At 45.2% G+C, this 26,030-nt stretch overlaps 1 protein-coding gene across 1 annotated transcript in view; it reads left to right on the top strand.

Moving 5' to 3' along the window:
• The window catches only part of DDX31 (DEAD-box helicase 31), a 73,256-nt gene that overhangs the window by 4,472 nt on the left and 42,754 nt on the right, over positions 1 to 26,030 (top strand). Inside the window, 13 exon segments of the mRNA XM_060153979.1 lie at positions 1,131 to 1,387; positions 1,495 to 1,570; positions 2,588 to 2,631; positions 3,930 to 4,000; positions 4,950 to 5,014; positions 10,815 to 10,859; positions 12,200 to 12,241; positions 13,043 to 13,107; positions 14,662 to 14,781; positions 14,898 to 15,004; positions 16,510 to 16,751; positions 17,497 to 17,673; positions 21,400 to 21,459. Coding sequence (XP_060009962.1) covers positions 1,131 to 1,387; positions 1,495 to 1,570; positions 2,588 to 2,631; positions 3,930 to 4,000; positions 4,950 to 5,014; positions 10,815 to 10,859; positions 12,200 to 12,241; positions 13,043 to 13,107; positions 14,662 to 14,781; positions 14,898 to 15,004; positions 16,510 to 16,751; positions 17,497 to 17,673; positions 21,400 to 21,459 — 1,371 coding nt within the window.

The raw sequence follows: 26,030 nt of genomic DNA on the forward strand, positions 1-26,030 counted from the left end.
AGGATCCCACATGCCACAGAGCGGCTGGGCCTGTGAGCCATGGTCGCTGAGCCTGTGCGTGCGGAGCCTGTGCTCTGCAACGGGAGAGGCCTCAACAGTGAGAGGCCCACGTACCGCAAAAAAAAAAAAAAAAAAGCTGACAGTCATGGCTAAAGCAAGCTGATGTGTACACAGAAGTCATGATTTCAAGCCAAGAGGAAAATAACATATTCCAAGAGAAACCAGAACTCCAGAATAACAATTCCTAGCTACTCACAGGATGTTTTTATATTCATGTGTAATGTAAATTGGAAGAGAAGGCCAAGGAAAATAGAGGAATTGGATGAACTTCTCCTAGGGGAAGTTTGGACATCATACATTTAACAACATTCATGTTATGGAAATGAGAAGCAACAGGCAAGAAAATGTCTCATGTTGTAGCCTGTACTCGGCGATCAGACAGGGAATGGAAAGGCGAGGAGAGTTGGAAGTAATTGTGATAGAGGTGACGGATGGAGCTGAATTCTCATTTGGAATGGAAACTGGGAGGAGGAATCGTCTCCAAGCCATCTGAATCTGGGGGAGCAGCTTGAGGGCAGAGAATGACAGCGATCCAATCGCTCTGGGGTAGAGCGGTAATGAAGGTTTCCGCTTCCTGGGCATGAGCTGGGATGCAGCTTATGTAGTCACCGATGGGCTTTGTTGGTGGCAAGAGAAAAGATTCATTTCCCCTCTTTCTCGTTCTTGTCGTGTACGTGGATTCCTAGAGATTTGGATTGACATAGTTTGCACACTTCACAAGGTGGGTCCTCTCCTCCCTGCAAACAGACTCCATTTGTTAAAATTCAGCCTGAAAAATGTTTCTCCCTTCTTGATTATCTTGGTGGAGTTGAAGGTTAAGATGATTGGTGAGGTCTAGTAGATGGATCAGCTGAGGTTTCTGGGTTGTTTTTTTTTTCCTTTTTGGGGAAAAAAAAAAAGGGTTGAGTCAAAGAATCTGATTGCAGACCCTAAACTGTTGCTTGACATATGGGGTGTAATGATCTCTGCAGGGAGAGATGCAATTCTGTGGGCAGTCAGGCTTCACTCTGAGGTCTGTTTTCATGGACTAATGCATCTCTTGTCGCTCTTTCCTTTTGGGAACGATATAGCAAGCGGCAGCCACCAAAAGAAAATACCAAGCGTCCAGTGAGGCCCCCCCAGCGAAACGGAGGAGTGAAGCTTCATTTCTCCCGGCCGAGAAAACTGCCGCTAAAGAAACTCCAAGGACTTTTAAGGGGAAGGCACAGAAAACGTTTTCTCCCAAGAGGTCTTCAGCTGGTGCGAGGGATGGAAACCCGGAACGGAAACCGGGCATTAAGACTTCATCCCTGTTTAAAAACAACCCTGAGATTCCAGAACTCCACAGGTATGTCCACGTGTAGACACCCTTCGAGAATAAAAGGAATTAAGTGTCTTCTGCCCTTTTTCTTTGTTTCTTGGAACTGACGCCCGCGTCTTGTTCGTCATTTGCAGACCTGTAGTAAAGCAGGTGCAAGAAAAAGTGTTCACTTCAGATGCTTTTCAAGCCCTGGACCTCCACCCACATCTAGTAAGTATCCCTCCATGTTTTATTGGTGTGTCGATTTTTTTCGGTCTGTTCATTCAGAATGTCTGTGAAATGACAGTTCTAGGAAGAAAAAAAATCAAAGAATGGTTATGTTTGTGTCAAGTTACCTGGATGAACTCAGATTGCTAAGATGCTCTTCTAGGACCATTCACATGAACTTAGGAGTCTGTTCACTGTCCGCACCCCACTCCCCCTCTTTTTTTTAAAGAACTCTAAAGACTTTCCTCACCTCATTCACTTTAGGACTGAGACTCCACACATCGAACTTGAAATCCACCTCATAATTACTGGATAGATAACGACATCAGGGCTATTCTGGGTGGCTGATGTCATAGGGAACCGTAGGAGAGGGAACTGAACTGGCATCTTGCTGTTAAGGGAGTTATAAATAATTGAAGGAAGAAGGGGCTCTTTAAACATGCATTTGCTACAAACAAATGGACACTCAAAAAAAAAAAACCAAAAACCAACAAAAAAACCATGAATGAGTGTTCCAGCCTTATTTATGAGTAAGGTGAGAAACATACATTCACTTTTAGGGAGTCTGGATTTCCTTGGCTCATATGGTCACAGCTTACCTACTCCTTTTTTCGGATGGGTTACCTATACTTGCTTTCTCACCTACAGGTTGGAGTGGGGTTTCCCAGCCTTGGTACCGTGCACGTCTGGGGATGGGGACTCTGTGTCACGGGGGCTGCCCCGTGCGTTGCAGGATGTATGGCAGCATCCTGTGCCTCTACTCACTTAATGCCAGTAGCATCCCCACCCGCAGTTGTAACAACCAACGATTTCTTCAGACATTGGGAGGTCCGGGGGAGGCAGTGCTCAGAACCACCCCCAGTTGAGAACCACTGGGTTAGAGGAACTTGATTTGATCGTGGTCATCCATTTTTACCCCAGTATTTTCCCCTTTTTTGCATCCTTATTTGCATTAAATATATTTGTACCAAAAAATCTGTTAAAGAGAAGTTTTGTTTTGTTTTTTGTCTTTTCTCTTAGATTTCCACAATAAATACGGTCTTAAAAATGTCTAGTATGACCAGGTAAGAGCTCCGGGTCAGTCTTGATTTTCTCAGGGTTTAAGTGGGTATAAACAGATGAAATCTGAATTGTCTGTGAAGGACAGCAAACTCGTCTCTTGGCATTGGAGAACAGGCCAGATTATTGACCCTCGAGGGCTTGGTAGCCGCTCAGCTTCCCCACCTGAGAGATGGAGGGACTGGGTCTCCGTCCCCTTCTGCCCTCAGCTCTAAACTGTAAGAGATCTCTGGTCCAGAAGATGGTCTGCATAAGATCCCACTGTTGTCTGTGCTTCCTGAAAATAACTTGTCTAGAATACAGAATTTATCTTGTCATTTCTTAGTAGTAAGAATTAGAGTCAGCTACAAGATAGGAGTAAATACTTAGTTGGATATAATGGGATGCTGGAAAAAGTTTTTAAATGTTAGTGACAACTCCTGGAAAACAGAGATGGAGTGGTGACAGGTGGGGGCAGAGATGATCCCCTCTCTCTGAGTGTGTATGCTTCTGTACATTTCAATAAGTCACCTTTCACTTAGAAGTAAACATTAATAAGAGTATCAAAGAATAAAATAAAGAACCCCTTTATTATTTTTTTGTTCAGTCTTAGCAACCAAATGTAAGTGATTTCCATACCCTTTTGGATTTTTTATTTTATTTTTTGAAGTATAGTTGATTTACCATGTTAATTTCTGCTGCACAGCAAAGTGATTCAGTTATACATATATATTCTTTTTCATACTCTTTTCCATTGTGGTTTATCATGGGATATCGAATATAGTTCCCTGTGCTGTGCAGTAGGACTTTGCTGTTTTAGTTGTTTGTTTTTGAGTACACACGTGGACACACATCTTACCGTGTCCGTAGCAGTCATATTTGGTTTTCTAGAGAACGGACAGCAGTTCCTGGCTGTCTGTGTGGCTCACAAGCTTCCTTTCACTTTTTGCTTGGGAATCTTTCCATAATGTTCTATTGTTTCATATTCCGTGGTTCAGAAAGCAGGGGAGTGTGTGGTGTGCTTTTGTGGTAGGTCCAGCTTGCCATCACGCCTGTCCCATCTTTCTTTTTAAGTAGTCTAATAGAACGGCCAGTCTCCGGCTTGCCTCAACATTTGCAGCCCCAAAAGTTCCAAAAATCTAACTGAGGTTTTATTCTTCTAACCATCAGAGGTTTCTCAGCCCTTCCCATGACTGTTTAGGTAACCTCTGAGGCGGCAGGTGATAGAGCCTGGGGTCATCGCATTTTGTGCATCTCTGCGTGTAAACATGGGCAGGTGGTACTTTATAGATAATCATGTGCTCTTTCTTTTGGGCGGCCCAAGCGTTCAGAAGCAAAGTATCCCTGTGTTGCTGGAAGGCAGAGATGCTCTCGTGAGATCCCAGACTGGCTCAGGTCAGTTGTCATTTGATTTCTGCCCTTCCTCCACGGTCGTGTGGTGGGTTGTGTAGTGAGGTGTCTGTCGGGGTGGCGGCTGCTTTGTGTGGTTTGGGGGAGGGGCGGCCACGCTTGCTTCTGATTAAAGCCCTGAAAGGAAGGGGATGGTCAGTGGGGCCCGTGATCAGGAATGATCAGGAAGGAGTCAAGTCTGCTATCATTTCTCAGAGCCCATCTCAGGGCTTTGCCTGGTCCCACCATCTATGGCCAGAGCTGCCTGTCTTCACTCCAGTGGGTGATGACTATTTCCTTCTGGTATTAAAACAGCCTTGCTGTGAGCACACGCTGATCGGATGCCAGTTGTTTTGCTAGAACACGGAACATCGTTCTGGCGCCTTCCAGAACAGTCTGGACTTGCTCGTCTGACCCTCCTGTGCTCTTAGTGGCAGGTCAGCTGTTCTCTGCTCCCCCAGCTCGGCCGCGTTTCAGGTGGTGGAAGCTCCCCCAGCTCAGCCGCGTTTCGGGTGGTGGAAGCCCAAGGTTTTTGCCGTCCTTGGTTTCTCCTTGATGTTTAGAGGCCGGCTCTGGGGTTTCAGGCTGGCTGGCTTCTCACCATGGAAGCACCACGGAAGCCTCTTTGAGAGGTTGGGGTGACCCCAGAGAGGGAGTTTTCTAGTTTCTAGGGACAGTCATTGAGTTGAGCTTCTGTGTGACCTCGGAAATGTCTCATTGTCTCCCTTGTTAGACATTAAAGGGGCTGAAGATGCAGGTTTGTTAGAAGTACTGAATTTACAAAGCAGAGCTAGGAGTTGTGACAGACAGGTGACTTCCGTTTCCACCCGGATGTGAGTGCACTTTTCCTGTCCCCAGACTTCAGGACGGCCCAAAGGTAGCGGTGCCGGTTCGTTTACTGTCTCTGGCATCTATAGGCTCTGTGATTTTGATTGCTCTTGTTCTTTTTTAAAAGGTAAAACTCTTGCCTATTGCATCCCTGTGGTCCAGTCTCTTCAAGCAATGAAATCCAAAATACAGGTGAGTAGAAAGTGTGTTTTTCTGGGAATTCCCTGGCAGTCCAGTGGTTAGGACTTGGCGCTTTCACTGCCGAGGGCCTGGGTTCAATCCCCGGTCGGGGAACTAAGATCCTGCAAGCCACGTGCTGTGGCCAAAAAAAAGAAAAAAATAGAAAAGAAAGTATGTTTTCCTGTTCTTGTTCACAGTGCATAAGAAGCCATCAAACTGAACCAAAGCAGTAATATTGGGACCAAAAGAATCTTTTCACTTAGCTTTGGTTTCCTGCCTCTTTTTAGTTCATTTATTACATAAGCATGTTGCATCTGAAGACCGTGCTCAGAGTGGAATAGAATAAATATAAACAAATGTAACAATCATCCTAGTAGTTCTAACAGGGAATGTTTGTAAGATGCTCCCCCTGTGTCAGACATCGTGCCGAATGCTTTGCTTGTGTTGTCTTCTTGACTCTCTAACTACCCCAGTCCCACTGAGTTGGAAGGTACTACTATTATTATCTCGATTTAAAAAAAAAAGAAAAAAAAAAAGGAGGCTTGAGGAAGTTAAATAACTTCCTAAGGCTGTGCGGGGAGTGATTGTGGAGCTGGGTTTCCACCTCCATTCTCTTTGGCTCCAGAGGCCAAGCTCTTCTGACTGAGAAAGGTGAACATTGTATTGAAAACAGTGTTTTGTCATGAATAGTAGAAGTGAAAATAAGTACCCAATTAGCGGGTGTGATGATTGGGCCGCCTTGTATTTACTATTTCCTAGGACCTGTCTTTAGTTGCGAAACACACTTAGCGCCTGGGCCAGAGGGGCCAGAACTGGGTTCCTTGGAATGGTCCCCTAGGAGGCCGTGTGACTGCCATGTTCCGTAGGCATAGTTGTCATCTCCAAACCCAGCCCAGCATCTCACAAATACACCCTGGTTATTCTCAGTTGAGAGGAAACAGTGAGATCAGAAATAGGAAGAGAGATGGGTTCACAAACAGATGATGAGCGAGTTGGTTACTTTTTCCTCAGTTGCGACATGCAGAATTAGATGTATGTTGAGCCTGCCTGTTATTTGAATGACAAAATAAATAATGATGGTGTTGGATTACAGCCCACAGTCTAAAACAAATACCTATTGAGTCCAAGCTGATATAAATGAATTATTGAATAAATAGGTGGGACGAGGGAAAGCCCTTCCTTATACTAGAATTCCAGTGAGTACTGGTAGGACATCATCATTTGGCAAATGACACAGGAATCATCAGAGATGCTAAAATGAGTGGATTAAAGTGTGATGAAAATGGGGTATTTACACAGTCTCAAAGTATGTATCCAGAAGATACAGGAAAAAAATGGTAACTTTACAGTGGGGAAGCCTGGCTGGTGCCACCTTAACCAGGTGGTTGGATGGGGCCTCACCAGTGCCGGGATGTGTTGGCCTAATGTGTCTCCTGATAGGTGCGTGAAGGATGAAACAGTATTTCTCTGGTTTTCTTGCCAGAAATGCACAACTCTAATTTAATCATAAACATCAGACAAAGCCAAGTTAACGACATTCTACAGAGTGACTGGCCAGTGCTCTTCAACAGTACTAAGGTCACAAAAGACAAAGAAATACTGGAGAGCTACCCCAGAGTAAGAGAGACGAAGGAGTCATGACAGCTAAATGCTGCATGGTCCTGAATCGGGTCTTAGTCTGGAAAAAGCACGTTAATAGGTCAGTTAATGAACTTTGAATAAGGCTATAAATTAACTGATAGTAGTGAATCAATGTTACTTTCCTGTTTGATCATTGTACTGTGATTTTGAGAATCAGTATCATATAAGGAAGCTGGGAGAAGGGTGTAAGGGAGTTCTTTGAACTATTTGTGCAATTTTTTGTAAGCCTGAAATTATTTCAGAATGAATACGTTTAAATGTTATTTAAACTTTATTTAAATGATTTTTAAATCAATAAATCCTCCACAGTCACCCAAGTGGTAGAACCTTATATAGTTATTCAAAGTGCTGTTTCCTTCAGTTTCTGTTTGTGAACTTGACAGGCATTCTTGCCATGTTAAAAAGGCCCGTTATAAAACAGTATGTAGGATATGAGTGCAATTTCATAACTAATAATTCTACATATATATATACACATATACATGTGTACACACACAGAGATGAGAAAGATACTTTTCACACGAATGCCGGTTTTCTCTGAGACAGGGGAGTGGGAATTCTGTTTCCTGCAGGTGACTGATGTTTTCTTCCATTGGGCACTTGGCAGTGCGGTGGTTCCTACAAGGGCCTCAGCATCGTACCCGGTGTAGGTTAGAGAAGAAATGTGAATTATTAGACCAGTGTGGTAAAGTCTCATCTGTTTAGAGACTCCAGGAGAACTTCTAGTAGAGGGTCTTTTCTTCCTGGAAAGTTGCAGAGTTTGGGCGTGTATTTGATCTGGCGTGGGTCCTACAGTTCTGGCCCAGCTGTCTCATTTGCTGGATCCGTGAACGGAGGACAGGAGACATGCGATTACATTCCTCAGGTGGACAGCATGGCGAGGGCTCTGCTCAGATCCTGGGTCTGAGTGTGACGTTAGCACATCACCTCATCCTAGTGTGCCTCGTGGGGGATCACGGCGGTGCCTGTGTCCTGGGGTTGCCAGGAGGATTCAGGGAGTCAGCGCACGGGGAGAGTTGAGACCTGCTTCCAAGCGCCTGGTGGTGATAATACCTGCTCCCTAAGTCTCCACCGTCATTGTCAGCAACAGGGACGTGTGGCTGGTTTGAAGGGCAGTGTTCTGAATTGCTTAGATTCAGAGCATTAACCAACCATGTCGTTGTTCTTATTTACTCAAGTATTTTTTAATATCAATAACAGCTTGTTCTATTAAAGATTGAAATATTCTGTAGAGACGATTTAACAAGCCCAAATTTAATTCACTTATTTCAAGTGATGCTCAGTACAGGCCCTTGGAGTTAATTGTAAACAGATTTGACCTGTAAAAAAAACCTATCTGGAGGGAGCAGCAAATTCAAGGCACCAGCAGAGTCTTCAGTTACTTCAGATGACGGAATGAAAATGGACTGCTTTTCTGTGTTTTCACACTTTCAGCTCTTTGGGCTCTGATTTTTTTTAACATCCCATCCATCCTTCCTCACTCACTTCTGCCCTGCGAGGAATTGATTGGTCTTTCTTCTCTGTGTAGTAACACCTTTTGAAATGTCAGAATCTCTAACACTGCTGTGTTGATACCGTTGTACTAACATGTTTACTGTTCCTCACCCGGCTTCAGCGCAGTCTCGCAAAGTCGATGTTGAGTACAGACGGCTGTAGTTTGAATTCCAAATCCTTTTCTCCTTGTAGGTAAACGCTTCCTATGCAAAATATGAAAACCATACTTGTAATTTAGTTTGCTGCTAAATCTGTGCTTAGCTTTTACACTAACGTATTCGATTCATTCCCTAAGTGTCTGTGAGCACTTGGGAGATGCAAGGCACCGCTGACTTCCTGGCCCTTGTCAGATAACTTTGTTTTCTTTTATTATTGTTACTGTTACTTGTAGGTATAATGTACATGTTAAAAAAATTTGAAGAGCACCAAAAAATACACAGTGACAAGTAAGTCGTTCTACTGCCCCTTGCCCTGAGTGGCACAGTTCTTCTCTCAGGATGGGATGGTCCTTATCACCAGTCTCTTGTTTAATCCTTCCAAGGATATTCTGTGCATATAAAGCAGATCTGACTATACATAGTTCCCCTCCCCCTTTCGTTGAAGTTTTTGTTTGTTTGATACACAAATGGTTGCTTGCTGTGCATGATTGTCTGTGCCTTGCTTTTGTTCACTTAGTATGTTTTGGGGATGGTTTCTTATCAATACCGTGTTGACCCGCCTTGTTTTTTTAATGGCTGCGTAGTCTTCCACTGTAAGTATGTTCCATAAATTATTGTCATTCCCTCGTTGGTGGAATTCACATTGTGTTCAACATTTTGCTACAAACAAAGCAATTAAACAACTTCTTTATACACACGTGTGAGTCTGTCTTTTTGAGAAATTCCTATAGGTGGAATTTGCATTTTTATTTGGTAGATAATACCAAAATTGATCTTTAAAGGAATTACACCAATTTGGATTCCCACCGACAGTGTATAAGAGTTCCTGTGTGCCTTTATCAACCCTGTCGGCTGTTTATTTTTGCTCATTTGACAGGGGAAAAATATTGTATCATAGTTTTGATTTGAATTTCTCTTAGGAGTAAAGTTGAACATCTTTTCGTACATTTAAAAGCCATATTTTGAATTCTTATTTCCATAAATTAGCTGTTATATCCCTCTCCATTTTTCTATTTGAGTTGTTGGTCTTCATTTTTATTTTTAATTGAATTACAAACTTTCTTTATAAACTAAGAAATTGGCCCTTTCTCTTATGTGTGGCATATTTTTTTCCCCACGTTGTCATTTTATAGTTTCTGAGTTTTATGTCATCTGTAAAAAGGCCAACTTAATGCCAACTTTATTTTTCTAACTTAATTTTTTTTCTAAAAGGACATTTGAATTACCCATCTTTTCACTGCTGATATAAATTGCCTCTTATCATATTTCCTGACTTTCTATATGTGTTTGATTCTATTCTAGGCTGTATTTGTTATTGTAATCTCTATGTGCTAGCATCAATTTTTTAAAACTACTGTAGATTTAAATTGTCTTATCATCTGATGTTGTTCAGAAATATCTTGATTATTCTTGCACATTTGTTTTTCCATATGAACTTTGAAATCAGCTTGTCTGGTTATATATATTATTTTTTATATGCATACGTATGTATACTTGTGGCATGTTTTAGATACTTTATATATGCATAAATATGCATGTTCATGGCATTTTTATTAGAATTACATAACATTTATGGATTGATTTAGGGGGAATTAGCTTATTTATAATATTAAGTCTTCTTATCCAGGAATAGGATACATTGTTCCATTTATTCAAATTTTATTTTATGTGCCTTAGAGGTAATTAAAATTTTTTATTGTATAGATTTTGTACATTTTTTGTGAAGCTTATTTTTTTTAACCTTTTTTGTATTTTTGCTATTCTAAGTGTGATTCCATCTAACTTTCTGTGTTGGAAGGCTGTTGATTTTTCTGTATTAATTTTGTATTCAGCTAGTTGACTTGTCTTTTTTGTAGTAGATTTTCAAGTGATTTCTTTTTTTTTAATTTATTTAATTAATTTATTTTTGTTTGCGTTGGGTCTTTGTTGCTACACGCAGGCTTTCTCTAGTTGTGGCGAGTGGGGGCTACTTTTAGTCGCGGTGCGCGGGCTTCTCACTGTGGTGGCTTCTCTTGTTGTGGAGCACGGGCTCTAGGCACGCGGGCTCAGTAGTTGTCGCTCACGGGCTCTAGAGCGCAGGCTCAGTAGTTGTGGCACATGGGCTTAGTTGCTCCGCGGCATGGGGGATCTTCCTGGACCAGGGATCAAACCTGTGTCCCCTGCATTGGCAGGCGGATTCTTAACCACCGCACCACCAGGGAAGTCCTCAAGTCCCAATTTCTTAAGTTGTTTTTGTTTTCTTTGTTTTTTGTTTTTTTTTTTAGGATAAAATATCATCTGCTAATAATGGTAACTTTACTTCCTACTTTCCAGATTCATATATATTTCTTTGTCTTTTCTGATTGCGTGGGCCAGAACTTACAGATTAATGTCGTGTAATCATGAGGGTAGTGGGCAGGCTTATCTCTTTAATGAACTGCTCCTGATGTTTACAAGTGGCCACTCTTAATCTCCCCTTCTGGACCTCTGTGACCTGCGTTCATTCAACTAATGGCATTTCTTTCCTTCTGTGTCAACAGCGTGGTGACGGCCCCTATGCTCTGATACTAGTGCCAACAAGAGAGGTAAGCAGTCCCACTTTCGGAGTGCTAAGCAAGTACTTTCAGTGATATCGTTGAATTTAAAAGTGGTTTTACCATTTTTCTCCCTGCTGCGTAAATCACGACACCCTTTCCTTTGCCCAGGAACCATCCTTCTGGTTCCTGACAAGAAGAAAAATTCAAGTACTCTTTGAAAACCAGAAGTTTTTTTGGTTTTGGAAAAGTGTTTCTCTGTTACCTAAAAACTAATGACACTATAAATTTCTGTCCTTATAAAAGGAATTAAAATAATCACATTTTTGTACGTTGTTTTTTTCTTTTACAACTTAATTAAAAAATAAAAGCAGTTGACCCTACAAATGAACTTTTAGTTTTTTAAGAAGCTACTGTACCAAAAATTTTACCTGTTTCTGAAAGCTAAGCTTCTTGATGTTTTTCTTCTTTCTTGGTGGAAATCTCTTCTATCCGATTTATTTTATTTGCCTTCAGAGGCAATTTCAGATTAGGGTATCTGTTTCCTATATCAAATGCTAATCACTTCCTTGCAGAGAATCGATCATGACAATGGAGGTTTCTGTACAGCCTGCAGCATCCTGTCTCAGCTCCATCCATTGAAGGAGCAGGCACAGAGCTATTTAAATTTTCACAGCAGCAAACTCGCTCCTTCTCTGGGATGCTTCCTGAATACAGAACGTGTGGAAACTGTATATATATATCCTTGGATAATGGGATTATGTAGAGGCGCTGTTGATGGTTGTTAATGGTTATAAACTATTCAGTACATTAATTTTCTCTTTCTCTGGTTTCCACTGGGCTTGTTGGTTTTTTTCTTTTTTTCCCCCTTTAATAAACTTGGGAAATGACCATCTCTGTCTTTAGCTACTGCTCTGCCCCAGCACAGCCTTAGGATATAGTCACGTCACCTGTAAAGTAACGTTCCCAAGGCTAGCCTGTCGTGTCACTGTATGGTTTACCCCTTCACACATACTACATTCTCTCTCTTTCCAAACAGGTTGACTCTGTTTCATTTTCTTCCATCTTTGTGTACCATAGACTGTGCTTTTCTGTGTGGTACTCTGGGAATTTGAGCCAGCAGAGGGAGCACAGAACACTATGTTTGTGTATGTCCAAGAAATAGATGTGATGTCTCTAGCCACGTTCTCCAGACTGACAGTTTTCAGAATCAGTCTAAGAACAAGGTGTATTTCCCAAGTAGATTCTGTGTATAGGGCTTTTTTTTTTTAAATCCTAACTTGAGGTCCAGGGTTGGATCCTTATCACTTTACACTGTCTAAGTTTTTAAAAATAAGTAAAAAGGTAAGAAGGGACCTCGCTCATTAACTCTAACTTTTTAACATTTACAGCTGGCCCTACAAAGCTTTGATACCGTCCAGAAACTGCTTAAGGTAAGGCAAGCCATGAGTTCAGTTTTGCCTTTTTTTTCTGACTTTTTGAGGAAAGAGAAAGATACCGGTCTTTTCTTTATTTTCAAAGAGCTAGGAATTACTGCAGTTTTCCTTGTATTCCCTGGATGTCTCTGCTCACCCCAGATACAGTTTGTAGGTTTTTATTGATCTGAACCTTACGAATCACCAGTTTCTAGCTTAGTGAGATTATTAGTGTTCACTGGTACTTCGGGTCCTGTAATCTGTTCATCATAGTCACTAGCAAGCCACCTACAGAGACTCACAGGTACAACCTTAAGGTGATCCAGTGCAAGCAACTTAACAAGCTGCAAGTAGGGTTTGTTTAAGAAAGAAGAGAGAGAAAGCTTCCAAGCCAAAGGCTGCCAGCCCACCGAATTAGATTGAGAATTGATCTCTCCTTTCTTTTATCACGAGTGGGAGTAAGGAAGCGTTGTACTTGGGTTTGATCTTAACCAAAAAGGAAAAAAAAAAAGGCAATAGACTTACTGAATTGTGTTTTCAATTCAGGCTGTACAGGGAAAGGCAGAGAGGCTACTTGAATCACTTAAAAAGCCCACATTTCTCTCTTACAGTGTCGGAAACTAGTCGCATAGGTATGATTTAAGTTACCGCTAACATCCATGGGCCTGGCAAGGCCTAGGAATTGCGTCTGCACAGTAATACCTCCTGCAATGAAAAGCCGAGTCCTCCCTCACGACTTCCTTCAGGAAAGGGAATTTGGAATCAGCCTCTGCAGTAAATGGGGCTTTGCATTGATTTTGGTCTGATGTCTTTCTGTAGCCATTTACCTGGATTGTGCCCGGAGTGTTAATGGGAGGAGAGAAGAGAAAATCAGAAAAAGCCAGGTAGGACGAGGTTTGTTTATTGTTAATTCCTTTTAAAGTCTATTCTGTCTTCCTCTTCAGTAAGACTCTGGCCCTTCTCAGCCTGGGGAGAGCCCTGTCTCGGATGAGGGTTCCTAGTCCCAGTGTGTGGGGACAGATTGAGTCCCCAGGGAGCGGTCCCTCTAAACGGTGCTATTTGTAAAAATATTTGGTGAAACTACCAGGGGCTCCCTTTTGATGTGGTCAGTAACAGCTCGTTACCTTCCCAAATCTCAACCCCGCCCCGGCCCCCGAGACCCACGGTCCCCCCTTGTTAAGGATACGTCCCCCTTGACTCCCTTTTGTGGATATTGGGAGTTTGGGATTTTTGTTGTTTGATTTTACAGAAACAAGATTATAAACCTACATAATGCTTTGCAACTTGCTTCCTACACCCAAATGCATTGATTCCTAATTCTGTGTTAGAATTGGTAATGGGTGTCAGTAGAAAATTGTTGCAAGAAGTAAATTCCAAATTTTGTGCATTCTTTTAAAAACTTTTTTTTTATTATAGCTTAATGCTTAGTAGTTATGCTCAACTATGTGTGTAGTCTGTAACTGAGGAGCAAATATTCGACTTGAAACCTTCGGGTATTGGTTAGGGTAAGATTCCGCTGTAACTAACAACAGCAGTGGCGCAAACAATATGGAAGTTTTTTCTTTTTCTTTCACATTTAAGAAGCGTCACGGTAGCCGTCGGGGCTGGCATGGTGCACGCGCCAGCGTGGGGACCCCGGCTCATTCTGGCTTTTTGTGCCACTAAGTGAAGCTTCCATTTTCAGGCTTTCCTCATAGTGTTAGATAGTTGGTGGAGCTCCAGCCATTATATCTGATTTCCTGCCAGTAGGAACAAAGATAATCACACCTCCTCTTTTTAAAGGTACTGGTGGGATTTGCATGCTCCCTTTATCCATTTATCTTATTGCCATAACATAGGCACGTGCCCACTTAATTACAAGGGCAGCTGGAAAATGTACTCAGGTAAAAGTTGTAGGCTTTTATTACTATGGACTAATGGGATGAAGGATGGTTGTGGAGTAAGAAGTTAGATTTATTCCACCTGGTCCATGGGGCAAGGCTAGGCCTATCACATGGAAGTTACAACAAGGATCCAATATAAGAAAAAAGCATTCTAACCATTAAAGCACGTTGGCATGGGATAATGCATTCAGGTGGGAGGTTCCCCGGCACAGATGCCTTCAAGAACAGATTAGGTGACCATCTATCTGGAATATTCTAGGAAGCATCTATGGATCAGATAAAGGGCATTGGGTTATATAGTAAAGATTCCTCTGAGACAATTTTAATAGGATTTCAGATCTTAACAGTTACGTTTTGTAAGACAGAGAAACTTCAGAGAAAAATTAGAACTTAAATACATCTTTGTATCCACCTGTCGTTACATTTGTCGTGATTTCAAGCCGCGGCGTGTTGGCGCTGCCCGTGAATCGTCTCCTCCGCAGCCTTCCCCCTGGGTTTTCTGTTGCTGTGGCTCCATCTGACTGACTTTCTTTTATGATATATAATTTCAAACAGACTCCGGAAAGGAATAAATATCCTCATCGCAACTCCCGGGCGCCTCGTGGATCATATTAAATCCACCAAGAACATTCACTTCCGTCAGATCCAGTGGCTGATTTTGGATGAAGCAGACAGGTGAGCCCTTCCAGGAAGCAGGAAAGGGCTGTTCCCGTGGTCCTTGCCGAGACCTCTGGAGCCCCTTAGTGTTCCCTTTATTCACGTAGATTAAAACTCCCCCCTTGAAACCACAGAATCCTGGATTTGGGTTTTGAAAAGGACATCACAGTGATACTCAACGCTTTAAATGCCGAGTGCCAGGAACGACAGAACGTCTTGCTGTCGGCAACACTCACGGAAGGTGAGTTGAGAAGAAGTGCTGTTTCTTCTCAGTGGAGAGGAAGGGCCTAGATGCGAGCTGCGTTGTTTCCCAGCAGTGATTCTTAGCCTCGGTGGGGAGCGGGCGAGGAGGAAGGTGTCCGAGAGGACTGCTCTTCAAACCGTGTGTCCTGTGCTCCCGGCCTCCGTCTCCCATCATCCTGACTCCCTGGTCCCCAGCACGTGGGGAAAGGGAGAAGGGGCAGGTCCCAGGCCCAGAGCCCTCACAGGAAGGGGAGGCTGCTGTGCTGCCGTCAGGGTGTGGAGGGAGGGGAGGACGCTGCCTGCCACCTGCCTGGTGGTCTCGTGAGGTGGTGATCGCGATTGCTACCCGCTGAGAGCAGGGCTCTTGTCCTGAAGGTGGTAACCTATCCCAGCTCATTTTTTGGTATGCTCACCCTGCCTTTCTCCTAAAGAGAAATCTATCCTAAAAATATATTCTGTAAGCTCATTTCTGTCTTTCCATCATCATTAAGATGGAATTTCTTAGCTCTCTTTTGTTGATGGGAACACCTAGGCTTGGAAAAGTTGTATCACTCTCCACCAGGACCCCCTGCACGTGAATCCCTGCCTGAGCGACAATCCAGCTCTCACTTTACTCGGTTTACTAGCCTGCTCTGGTGCACACGTACCAGATGCCATCCACGTGACTCACCAGCGGTTCTCAGAGTGTATCCTAACTAACAGTGACTTTAAGAGAGAATCCATGGGACTTCCCTGGTGGTCCAGTGGTTAAGAATCCTCCTTGCAATGCAGGGGACGCGGGTTTGATCCCTGGTCAGGGAACCAAGATCCCACATGCTGTGGGGAAGCTAAGCCCGCATGCCTCAACTACTGAGCCCAGGTGCCTCAACTAGAGAGCCTCTGTGTGCCCGCAAACTACAGAGCCCACATGCTCTGGAGCCCAAGCGCCACAGCTACGGAGCCTGCGCGCCACAACTAGAGAGCCCGCGTGCTGCAGCTAAGACCTGACGTGGCCAAAAATAAAATAAATAAATAAATATTAAAAAAAGAAAGAGATAATCCATGGAAAGGGGATTCTGCGCTCAAAAAGTTGGGGAAATGCCACTCGTTACCTCCCCCTCTTGGAGATTCATGTGCACATTTATACAATAAAGGTCCTGAGAAGGCCTGTAAACCTGGGAAACCCTGGGAAAGAATCCCGGGAAAGCTTTTTATCAGGGTTTTCATAACTTACTTGACCACAGAACCCTTTCTGGGGGGTGGTGGGCAGACATCTGTTTCAGTGGTCTTCCACGGGTCAGAGTTTAGAAACTCCGGTGGTGTGGATGGGTTTTTGGGCCCTGGGAAGAAATAGGTGGGTCCCCGCTGGACTGACAGTGGGGCCGATCAGTGCTGGCATTTGGGGACACACCCATCAGGAGCTTCTCAATAGGCCTGGATGTGTGGTGTGGGGGCTGTGCGGGTGTGACCAGTTCTACAGCGTGTGCCTGTCAGTTGTTTTGTCCTTTTCACGTTTTCTCCAAGGTGTAACGTGGCTAGCTGATATCAGTTTACATGACCCAGTCAGTATTTCTGTCCTGGATGAAAGCCATGACCAGTCGAACCCAACGAAACCAAAGAGCAAAGCCATTCCTGAAGCTTCTCCACAAGCTAGCGATGAGCTGGACAGCTTTGCCGTACCAGCGAGTCTCGAGCAGTACGTGACAGTGGTTCCCAGCAAACTGAGGCTTGTCTCCCTAGCGGGCTTCATCCTGCAGAAATGCAAGGTAGGTCTGGGGACTGGGTCCAGCCTGATCCGGGGAAAGACCACAGTTTTGTTCATGTCGGGCATTGAGGCAGTGAGCTGAGACACACACAGAAGTTTCCAAACTGAGCTGTGGTGCAAGCGCAGACCTTAGCAGAGATCTTCTCAGTCAGTGGTTCTAGGATTGCGGTGAAGAGTCCAAGGTCACTGATGGCCATTATGTTCAACTTAAGATCTGCTTCAAATACCTTTCCTGGGACTGATACCGGCAACGTCGCAGGTGGTACACACACGATGGATGTGAGGCAGTACGGTAGCCTGTGCTCGTGTTTTTGAAAGAATCATCGTGTTTGTATATTTACTAGATTCACGTGATAACTTTCTCTGGTATGTGGGGAGATAGTAGGTGGAAGGGCTTGAGGGTGCAGCTTCCAGACTGTGTGTGCAGAGTCCCCGCCAGGGAGGGCCGTGCATGGCGGGACCGAGTGAGGGAGAGGGACACAGCTAAGGGCAGCTTCGCTCTGAAGCATAATTGTTTTTCTCAGATGCAAGAGGCCTGTTCGAGGTTGCAGCTATGTCATTTTCCTGTCCTACATTCTTTGTAGTGTGGAGGATCTGTGTGATTTTTAAAAATAATTCAAAGCCATCTGTCGCCTCTGTTTCCAGATCAGGGCTAGCCTGCCCGTGTGTTTTAGAAAGAGATTCATTTCAAGTGTCACCTGATCTTAAAAACACGTGGTGGTTTTTCCCCCTTTGTATCGATGTAGTTTGAGAGAGACCAGAAGTTGATCATCTTTTTCTCGAGTTGCGAGCTGGTGGACTTCCACTACAACCTCTTCCTCCAGACCCTGCTGAGTGGCTCCGGGGCCCTGGCCCCAGGTGCGTTGCCATGTGCCTCCATGCGGCTAAAATTCCTGCGGCTGCACGGCGACCTGGAGCAGGAGGTGAGCCTGTCCTCCCGGGTTGGCCCTGGCTTCCCTAGGGACCCCGCTGGGCCAGGGAAAAACGTGGCTAAAGTGGGCGACCCACCAGAGGCCAAAGCGGGTGACGCAGCTGTGTCGCTGGGGCGAGGGGGAGCCTATTGTTCCCGTTCGCTTTGCTCCGGGAGCTGGTCTTTTCCACCCGAGAGAGCTCGCGGGCCCAGCTTGGCCTGACTGTACCCCAACCAGCTGTTAAGGCAACAGAGTACCACTAAGTAGCTGGCACGAGGGAAGGGTTTTGCCTTTTTAGTACCCAGTGTGTAATTAGGGCTTGATGTCTTCAAATTAAGAGCATTAATGGAGCTAAATTGTGGCTCCCATATGGTACTGCTGAGCGTGACTGCTGTCATTGTCAACAAGATGCAGCGCTTTCACTCGGAACGCTTGGGTTGGGAGAGGCGCTGGCTTCCAGAGGGGCTGCAGGGGCTCAGCGCTGGCGAATATTTTTGATCAGGAAGAAGAGTGGAACACTTTCCTCATCTTAGGTACTTAGCTACGTTCACTCTCATTCCACTACTGGTAGGCAGGCCATCCATGTAGGGAGTCGAGCGGGGTGTAGAATGAGATGAGCTCTCTGGAATTGTGGCAGGAAGGACAAGCAGGGCTTGGAAACGGGAGGCATCTTGTCCTAGAGCAGAGGTTACCAGGCAGCTTAGAAAATTAGAAAGCTTGAAAGAAAGCCAGAAATTGGAATAAGGTTTGACTAGAACCACCTTTTAAAAATCAGGACATTTTTAGAGCTAAAGGAGACATTAAAGGTCATCAAGCCCAGCCCCTCTTTTCATTTTTGCTTTTTTTTGTTTTAATAATTAAGGAAACGGAGGTTTAGAAAAGTGAAGTTGCTCAAGGTTACTCAAGGACACAGCTTCTTTTTTTTTATATAAATTTATTTTATTTATTTATTTTTGGCTGCGTTGGGTCTTCGTTGCTGCGCGTGGGCTTTCTCTAGTTGTGACGAGTGGGGGCTACACTTCCTTGCAGTGCGCGGGCTTCTCATTGCGGTGGCATCTCTTGTTGCGGAGCATGGGCTCTAAGGCGTGCGGGCTTCAGTAGTTGTGGCTCGTGGGCTCTAGAGCGCAGGCTCAGTAGTTGTGGTGCACGGGCTTAGTTGCTCTGCAGCATGTGGGATCTTCCCGGACCAGGTCTCGAACCTGTGTCCCCTGCATTGGGAGGTGGATTTTTAACCACTGCGCCACCAGGGAAGCCCACAGCTTCTTATTTAACACAAGACTATACAGAATTTCCTGAATATTCCAGCTTTAGTTCTGTAAACTCTTAATTTTTACCTTCAGGATCCCCAATTCAATCAAGTTTGTTGATTTCATAATGTAATGCCATTTATGGGTTGGTTTTTTTTTTTTTTTTAACTGATTTTATCAATATTCTAGGTCTGTTTTCTGCAGAGCCGTCATGCGGGGTGGGTATGAGGATGATGAAGGAACTGGATGTGGACTCAGAAGGATCTAGGGGTTTGAATGTGTCAACAGAAGATTCTGCAGTTAGGTTATTTCAGACCGTGCGTCTCTCATTGTAACAGGGTGGTGTCTGGGTAGGGTGTTTACAGCCGTGTGCTCTGGGGGCAGACTGCTTGTGCTCTGGTGCTGACTCTGCCATTCACTGGCTGTGTGACCTCAGGAAAGCATTTAACCTCTCTGTGCCTCAGTGTCCATGCCTCTGAGGTGGAGAGAACAGTAGTACGTCCTTCTTGGAGTTGTTGTGATGACTCACTGAGCTAATGCAGATCAAGTACTTAGTACGTGGCCTGGGGCAGAGTGAGCTCTGGGTAAACGTCAGGTGCCATTATTGCTGTTATTTCTCTTTCAGGAAAAGTGTAGTTTTTTCATCGTTTAATAATTGTTAGTAGTTTACTTGTCTTGTTTATTAAGTGTTTAGCCTTCACACCCTCCCTGTGAGATGGGTAGAAGGTGGCAGGGAGGATCTCTGTATTTCGTTTTCTAAATATTGGTGCAGTGTCTTGTCCCAGGGGACTAAGCTAAAACCGTCCCCATCACGTCTTCCTGGCTTGTTACCCTGCCCGCTGCTCCACCTGACCTTAGTGTGGTCTCCCGAAGTGACCGACGTGACCCTAACCGAGTATAAGAGCATCAGAGAGGAGCTGCTGTTTGAAGAAGTTGCTGCATGACAGCTGTGATGGACGCTCAGGACTTGGTAGTTGTGTTCCTTACCCCAGATCTGAGTACAGTGTGTCTGGACTTTTAAGGTTAGTTTCACAGGCTTTTATGAACTTTCCTGATTTTTTTCTGATTTTGACTCTACAGTGCAGCCATAAATTCCCTGGGTTCAGATCTCAGTTCAGTCCTGTATTAACAGTGTATGCACGTGCCTTGGGCAAGTTACTTAACCTCTCTGTGCCTCGGTTTCTTCCTCTGGAAGTGAGGGTGGTGACAGTACCTGCTCACTGGGTTGCTTTGAGGATCGGTTACGTTCAGACGTGTAAAGTGCGGGCCAGCGTCTGGTACCTGGTACACACCCTACGTGCCGGTTGTCATGTCCACTGTGCTCAGTGAGGTGCAGCCTGGGGTCCAGTCACGTGATGGAATGTGTACCCGTGAAAGACCAGAATGAGGTATACCTTGGTGTCAGAGCGGAAAGAGAGACTTCACTTCCTTCTTTTTTCCAAATCTTCAGCGATTTGGGTATATTTCCTTTTTGTTATTGTTGCTGACAGATGGACATGGCCAAGTCTTAACTGCTGGCAACACTGTGACTTAAACACTCCCCCACTGTGGCCCCTGCAAGTTCATGCCCAAGGCCTTTTGGTCCAGCAAGTCTGCCTTTAGGGGTTTTCCCCAAGGGAATAGTTAAGCATGAGCACAGTGACTTACCTACAGACCTGTTTATCGCAGCGTTGTCTATGATGGTAAGCAGTGCAGACAACCTCAGCTGTGTCAGGAGTGGGGCGCTGGTCACATGGAGGCGGGGCTCCCATTCAGCTGAATACGGTGTAGTCACGGGAGACGAGGCGGTTTGGGGCTGTTTATTGGCATGAAAAGATGTCCACATTCAGTTGATATATGATAAGAGCATGTTAGGAGTGTAAGAACCATGATGCCAGTTTTTAAGCCACATATTTGGTTATGTTTCACCTAGAAAGGGACTCAGGAAGCTTCAAGGTGTTGCCAGCGGTGGTGGTTTGTTTTGAGTGGTAGGATGATTTAATTTCCTTCCTTTGACTTGAAGTATTATTTTTCTACGGTTAAAATATATGGCTTTCATAATTTGAAAATCTTTTTAAAAATCAGTTTTTAAGAAAATTGCCCCATAGGAAAGGTTGGTTGTTGTTCAGCCTCTAGACCACCTGTAGAAAGGTGTTAGAGTAAATTCTGAGTTGGGAACCCTGAGTGCAGGAACGTGTGGCCTTTGGCCCTCCTTGCTCTGGGTGTTGGCCGTTTCTGGAGGGCGCGGCCGACCCCCGCATTGTCTTAATGAAACGTGCTGCCCTCAAAGCTTGTTACTCTGCCGCAGTCCAAGAAACCTGGTCGTGTAGGTATAGGGTCTTGTTGGAAGATGTGAAGAATCCACTTCTTCCTCTTCCTTGGCAAAACCTCTCTCTCTGTGCCTAAAAATAGTTATAGCAGTAGAAAATTGGGAGGGTTATGAGAATCTAAGCCTACCTTGCTGGACTCGATCTCAGAGTTACAAAGGCCCTATTTTTCCTTGTTTTTGCAGGAAAGAACAGCAGTGTTTCAGGAATTCTCACATTCCAGAACAGGAGTTCTGCTCTGCACGGTATGTATCATTCTGCGCTCCGTGGGAAGGTTGACAATTGTTGTGATGGTGGTGGCAGGTTTTCGTCTCCTGATGATTTGCCTTGGGGTCACCGGCCCCACAGGGAACAGGAATTCCGAGGGCCTCTTGGTGTGGCTGGTCTCTTTGCACTCCTGGTTTGCCACCTTACTGCCGCAGATAGCGGGCTGCCACCGCGCGGAAGACTTGGCGATTTGCTCACTAATAGTGGCAGCTGTTTGTCTGAAAACGTGTGAATCTTGGCGATTTCTCTCCACCAAGAACTTGTAAATTACAGCGATCGGGAGTAATTAGAGCTGAGAAAGTCTTTTCACAACAAAATCACTCTGCTTGCCTCTGCTCACCTTCTCTTAAAGGAAAGTAGATGCGCTTGGACAGAGTCTATGTGCTGGTGCCCAGAGCTGTCATCTGCCCTGCAGTTTTCAGGGCCGCTCACTCGGCCTCAGTCTTTGCAGTCGTGGGTAGCCACCTCCTCCAGCACCGCGGTGACCTTTGTCGTGCACGTCTCTTGTGATCTTTTGAGATTGAAAACTCACACCTTCAACGTCCCTGCTTCTCTGGGGACTCACTTCACCAAAGTTGCTGCTGGCTCCCAAGATTAAAATGCCTTCCCTGTTTGTGCCATCTTGGAAGATGTAACTTAATCCCCAACTGGTTATTTGAGAAATCCCTATATATACAGTAATGAAATTGCACCATCGAGTTAGTAATAATCCTGTGAACAAGGGCAGAAGCAACGACGTTCAGCTACTTGAATGCCTGTCTAGGCCTCGTTTAATGCAATTACTTTTTAAGGAGCTCCTGTTCTGTATTTAGTTTTAAAGGTAATGGAGATTGTTTTCTCTCTAAATTGAGAGTTTGTGAGCGAGTGCAGCTTTGTTTCTCGTGTGTGTATATATGCACGATCATCTACAAGACGGCCTGCCCGGTGACCTGCGGATTCTCACGTGTGTGTGGCAAACAGTGGTTCCGCCGGCTCTGGTCCTTCAGATCTGAGAGCAGTTGCTCCTGGAATGCTTGCCTCAGAAGGAGATCTGAGTCTGACCAAGTAGCCCTTCTCTTTATGAAGCCCATCAAGTCAGATGCTTGTGTTTGCTCTAAAACGGTCTTCACTTGCCTGGTCTAAAGCGAAGATGAGTCCAAGTAATCTATTTGATAAAGAACTTTGTCAAAAATCCTCTGTCTGTTGACACTTCTGGAGCCTGACCCCTTCCTGTTTCCTCTGTCTCCACTTTCCCTCTTGCTGCCTGTCCTTCAGCCAAAAAGGGCCCTCTTTCAATTGAATGTGTCATTCTTACTTTTTCTGGCCTTGGGGCCCTGGTACATGAGCTCCCTCGGCCTGGGACACACCACGCTGACTTAAACTAACTCCTTCGTAGGCCTCAGCGTCAGTGGCAGTTTTTCAGGAAACAGAAGCCCCAGTTCTTCCCCACGAGGCACTCCCAGTGGGCCCTGCATTTCTTTATGATGCTCCTCACAACTGGTCTAGGTGTCTTCCCGCCAGACCGCAAGCTCACGAGGACAGGGACTGTGTTTCCCATCCCAGCGTCCGGCACAGAGCGGCAGGCGCCCGGTGTTTGTGGGTTCAGTGGGTGGGCAGCGGGGGCTCAAGAACCTCCATGCTGAGAATCACTGGTACGTGCCTTTTTCTAAAGACTGAGGCTGAGATGAATATGCTCGCTCGTTGGGGAAGACTACTCAGCCACAACAGAGAACGAAGTAATGCCCTTTGCAGTGACGTGGATGGGCCTAGAGATGATCGTACTAAGTGAAGTGAGCCACACAGAGAAAGACAAATATAGGATACAATGAACTTGTTTACAAAACAGAAACAGACTCACACACATAAAACAAACTTACGGTGACCAAAGGGGAAAGGGAATGGGGGAGAGATAAATTAGGAGTTTGGGATTGGCAGATACAAACTACTGTATAGAAAATAGGTAAACAACAAGGTCCTACTGTATAGCACAAAGAACTATATTCAGTTTCCTATAATAAACCAAAATGGAAAAGAATATGAAAAAGAATATGGGGCTTCCCTGGTGGTGCAGTGGTTAAGAATCCGCCTGCCAAAAAAAAAAAGAGTCTGCCTGCCAATGTAGGGGACATGGGTTCGAGCCCTTGTCCAGGAAGATCCCACATGCCGTGGAGCAACTAAGCCCGTGCACCACAACTACTGAGCCTGCACTGTAGAGCTCGCGAGCCACAACTACTGAGCCCGTGTGCCACAACTACTGAAGCCTGCATGCCTAGAGCCCATGCTCCGCAACAAGAGAAGCCACCACAACTAGAAGCCCGCGCACCGCAATGAAGAGTAGCCCCTGCTCGCCACAACTAGAGAGAGCCCGCAAGCAGCAACAAAGACCCAACACAGCCAAAAATAAATAATTAAAAAAAAAAATGTGTGTATGTATAGATACACATGTATATATATATACATATATAAACTGAATCACTTTGCTGTACACCAGAAACTAACACAACGTTGTAAATCAACTATACTTCCATAAGAAATAAAAAAATAAAAAATAAATAAAATAGGAATTCCCTGGTGGTCCGGTAGTAAAGAATCCACCTTGCAATGCAGGGCACGCGGGTTCGATCCCTGGTCGGGGAACTAAGATCCCACACGCCGCGGGGAAGCTAAGCCCATGCGCCACAACTACTGAGCTCGTGCACCTGGACGACAGCCCGCGTACTGCAAACTGCAGAGCCCACGTGCCCTGGAGCCCGCGCAGCACAACTAGAGAAGAGAAAATCCTCACGCCACAACTAGAGAGAAGCCTGCCCACCACAACGAAGAGCCCGTGTGCTGCAACTAAGACCTGATGCAGCCAAAATAAATTTTAAAAAATAATAATAATAGGACTTCCCTCGTGGCGCAGTGGTTGGGAGTCCACCTGCCGATGCAGGGGACACGGGTTCGTGCCCCGGTCCGGGAAGATCCCACGTGCCGCGGAGCGGCTGGGCCCATGAGCCATGGCCGCTGAGCCTGCGCGTCCGGAGCCTGTGCTCCGCAACGGGAGGGGCCACAACAGTGAGAGGCCCGCGTACCGCAAAAAAAAAACCAAAAACAGAAGGCAGTAGGAACCTGTGTGTTGGAATTAGGACCAGAACAAAATGCTTTATCTTTGACCCTTAAGATGCTGGATTTGTCCCCGGTGGGAAATTATTGAGTCTCCTAGTGTGCAAATGCTGCCCTGTTTTTTACAGACATGGGTAAGCTCTGAGTCTCAAAGAAAACTCCAGGTATTTGAAGTTCAGTTTTTTGTTTTGTTTTGGGGTTTTTTTTAGTAGCTCTCCAGAAGAAAAGATCATTTTCTGAAATGTGATTCTCGGTGGGGTCAAAAGCACATGATGATTTTCCCTGTCCTGCTGGCTGCTGCCTGCAGGCAGGTGATGTCAGCTAGATGAGGAGCACCATTGGCTTGGCACCTCTGCCCCCTGCCAGGCCCACGTGCCACGTGGAAAGCAGGCTCTCACTTGCCATGATCTGATTTCTGTAAGCCCCTTGGTGCGTGTTCTCGTGCTCGCCCAGGCCACGTCCAGCATGCGGAGCCTCAGCCAGCCTCATCTCTTCTTTATTCTGCTTTAGGAAACGACTGGAAAAGAGCTGGGTGGGAGCTCATGCCTCCCCACTTCCAAGCCAGGGTACAAGCCCCGAGCCCCCAGTGGGGAGCAGTTCTTCTTTCCTGCCCAGTCTTCCTTCTCCTTCTGCCGTGTTCGTTTGCTATAGGCGGAAACTTGGGGTGTCTGAGAGGCTTTGGCTGTGATAGGTGGGGCCTGGGTTGGGGAGATGTTGTCACTGCGTCCTTTTCAGCAGCCTGTTACTTGCCAGGCTCTGAAAGCTCTCCGGGAGCATCCTGGGTGTTAATGAGCAGCGGGGCCACAGCAGGACAAGGCGGATGGCGGACTCGCTTCTTTGGATAAAGGGGAAGCACTTGTGAATGGTTGCGTGGGGACTTTCCCTCTTCGTACCGTATCTTTTGCCATTTTGATTTATCATCCCGAGATCATTTTAATGAGGCCAGAAGACTGACTGTCTTGTGTGAGAAGTTGGGAATTGTGGTGTAACCACACAAAGACTCACAGTTCTGCTGTTTCCTTTACTTCTAGAAAATCCCTCCCTCGACCCCATTTTCCTCCCTTATATCTTTTCTATTGTGAAGAAAGTTAAAGGTGTGTCTCTGTGTGTGTGTGTGTGTGTGTGTGTGTGTGTGTGTGTGTGTGTGTGTCTGTGTTTCCTTTCATCTTAAACATCTTAAAAGCAAGGATCTTCTTAACTTCATGCAATCTTGCGGGACCTGGTACATGGCTGTATAATGTGGGTTCTCAGTACACGTGTGACCGCGATGAGTCCAGAGTCTGGGCAGAGGTGAGAAGATGGTCAGGGAGGAGAGACCAGTCTGGGAAAGAGAAGTCCTTACATATTTGAAATGTAAGTTTGTGTCCTCTAGAAAACTGGATCTAAGAAGAACCCAAGTTAAGGAGGGAGCAAGTATTAGCAGGAAGGAGTCATTTGGAAGTTCAAAGCCCACTTTCCTCAATGG

Source organism: Lagenorhynchus albirostris, chromosome 7 (genome assembly GCF_949774975.1).
Source record: "Lagenorhynchus albirostris chromosome 7, mLagAlb1.1, whole genome shotgun sequence".
Taxonomy (NCBI): domain Eukaryota; kingdom Metazoa; phylum Chordata; class Mammalia; order Artiodactyla; family Delphinidae; genus Lagenorhynchus; species Lagenorhynchus albirostris.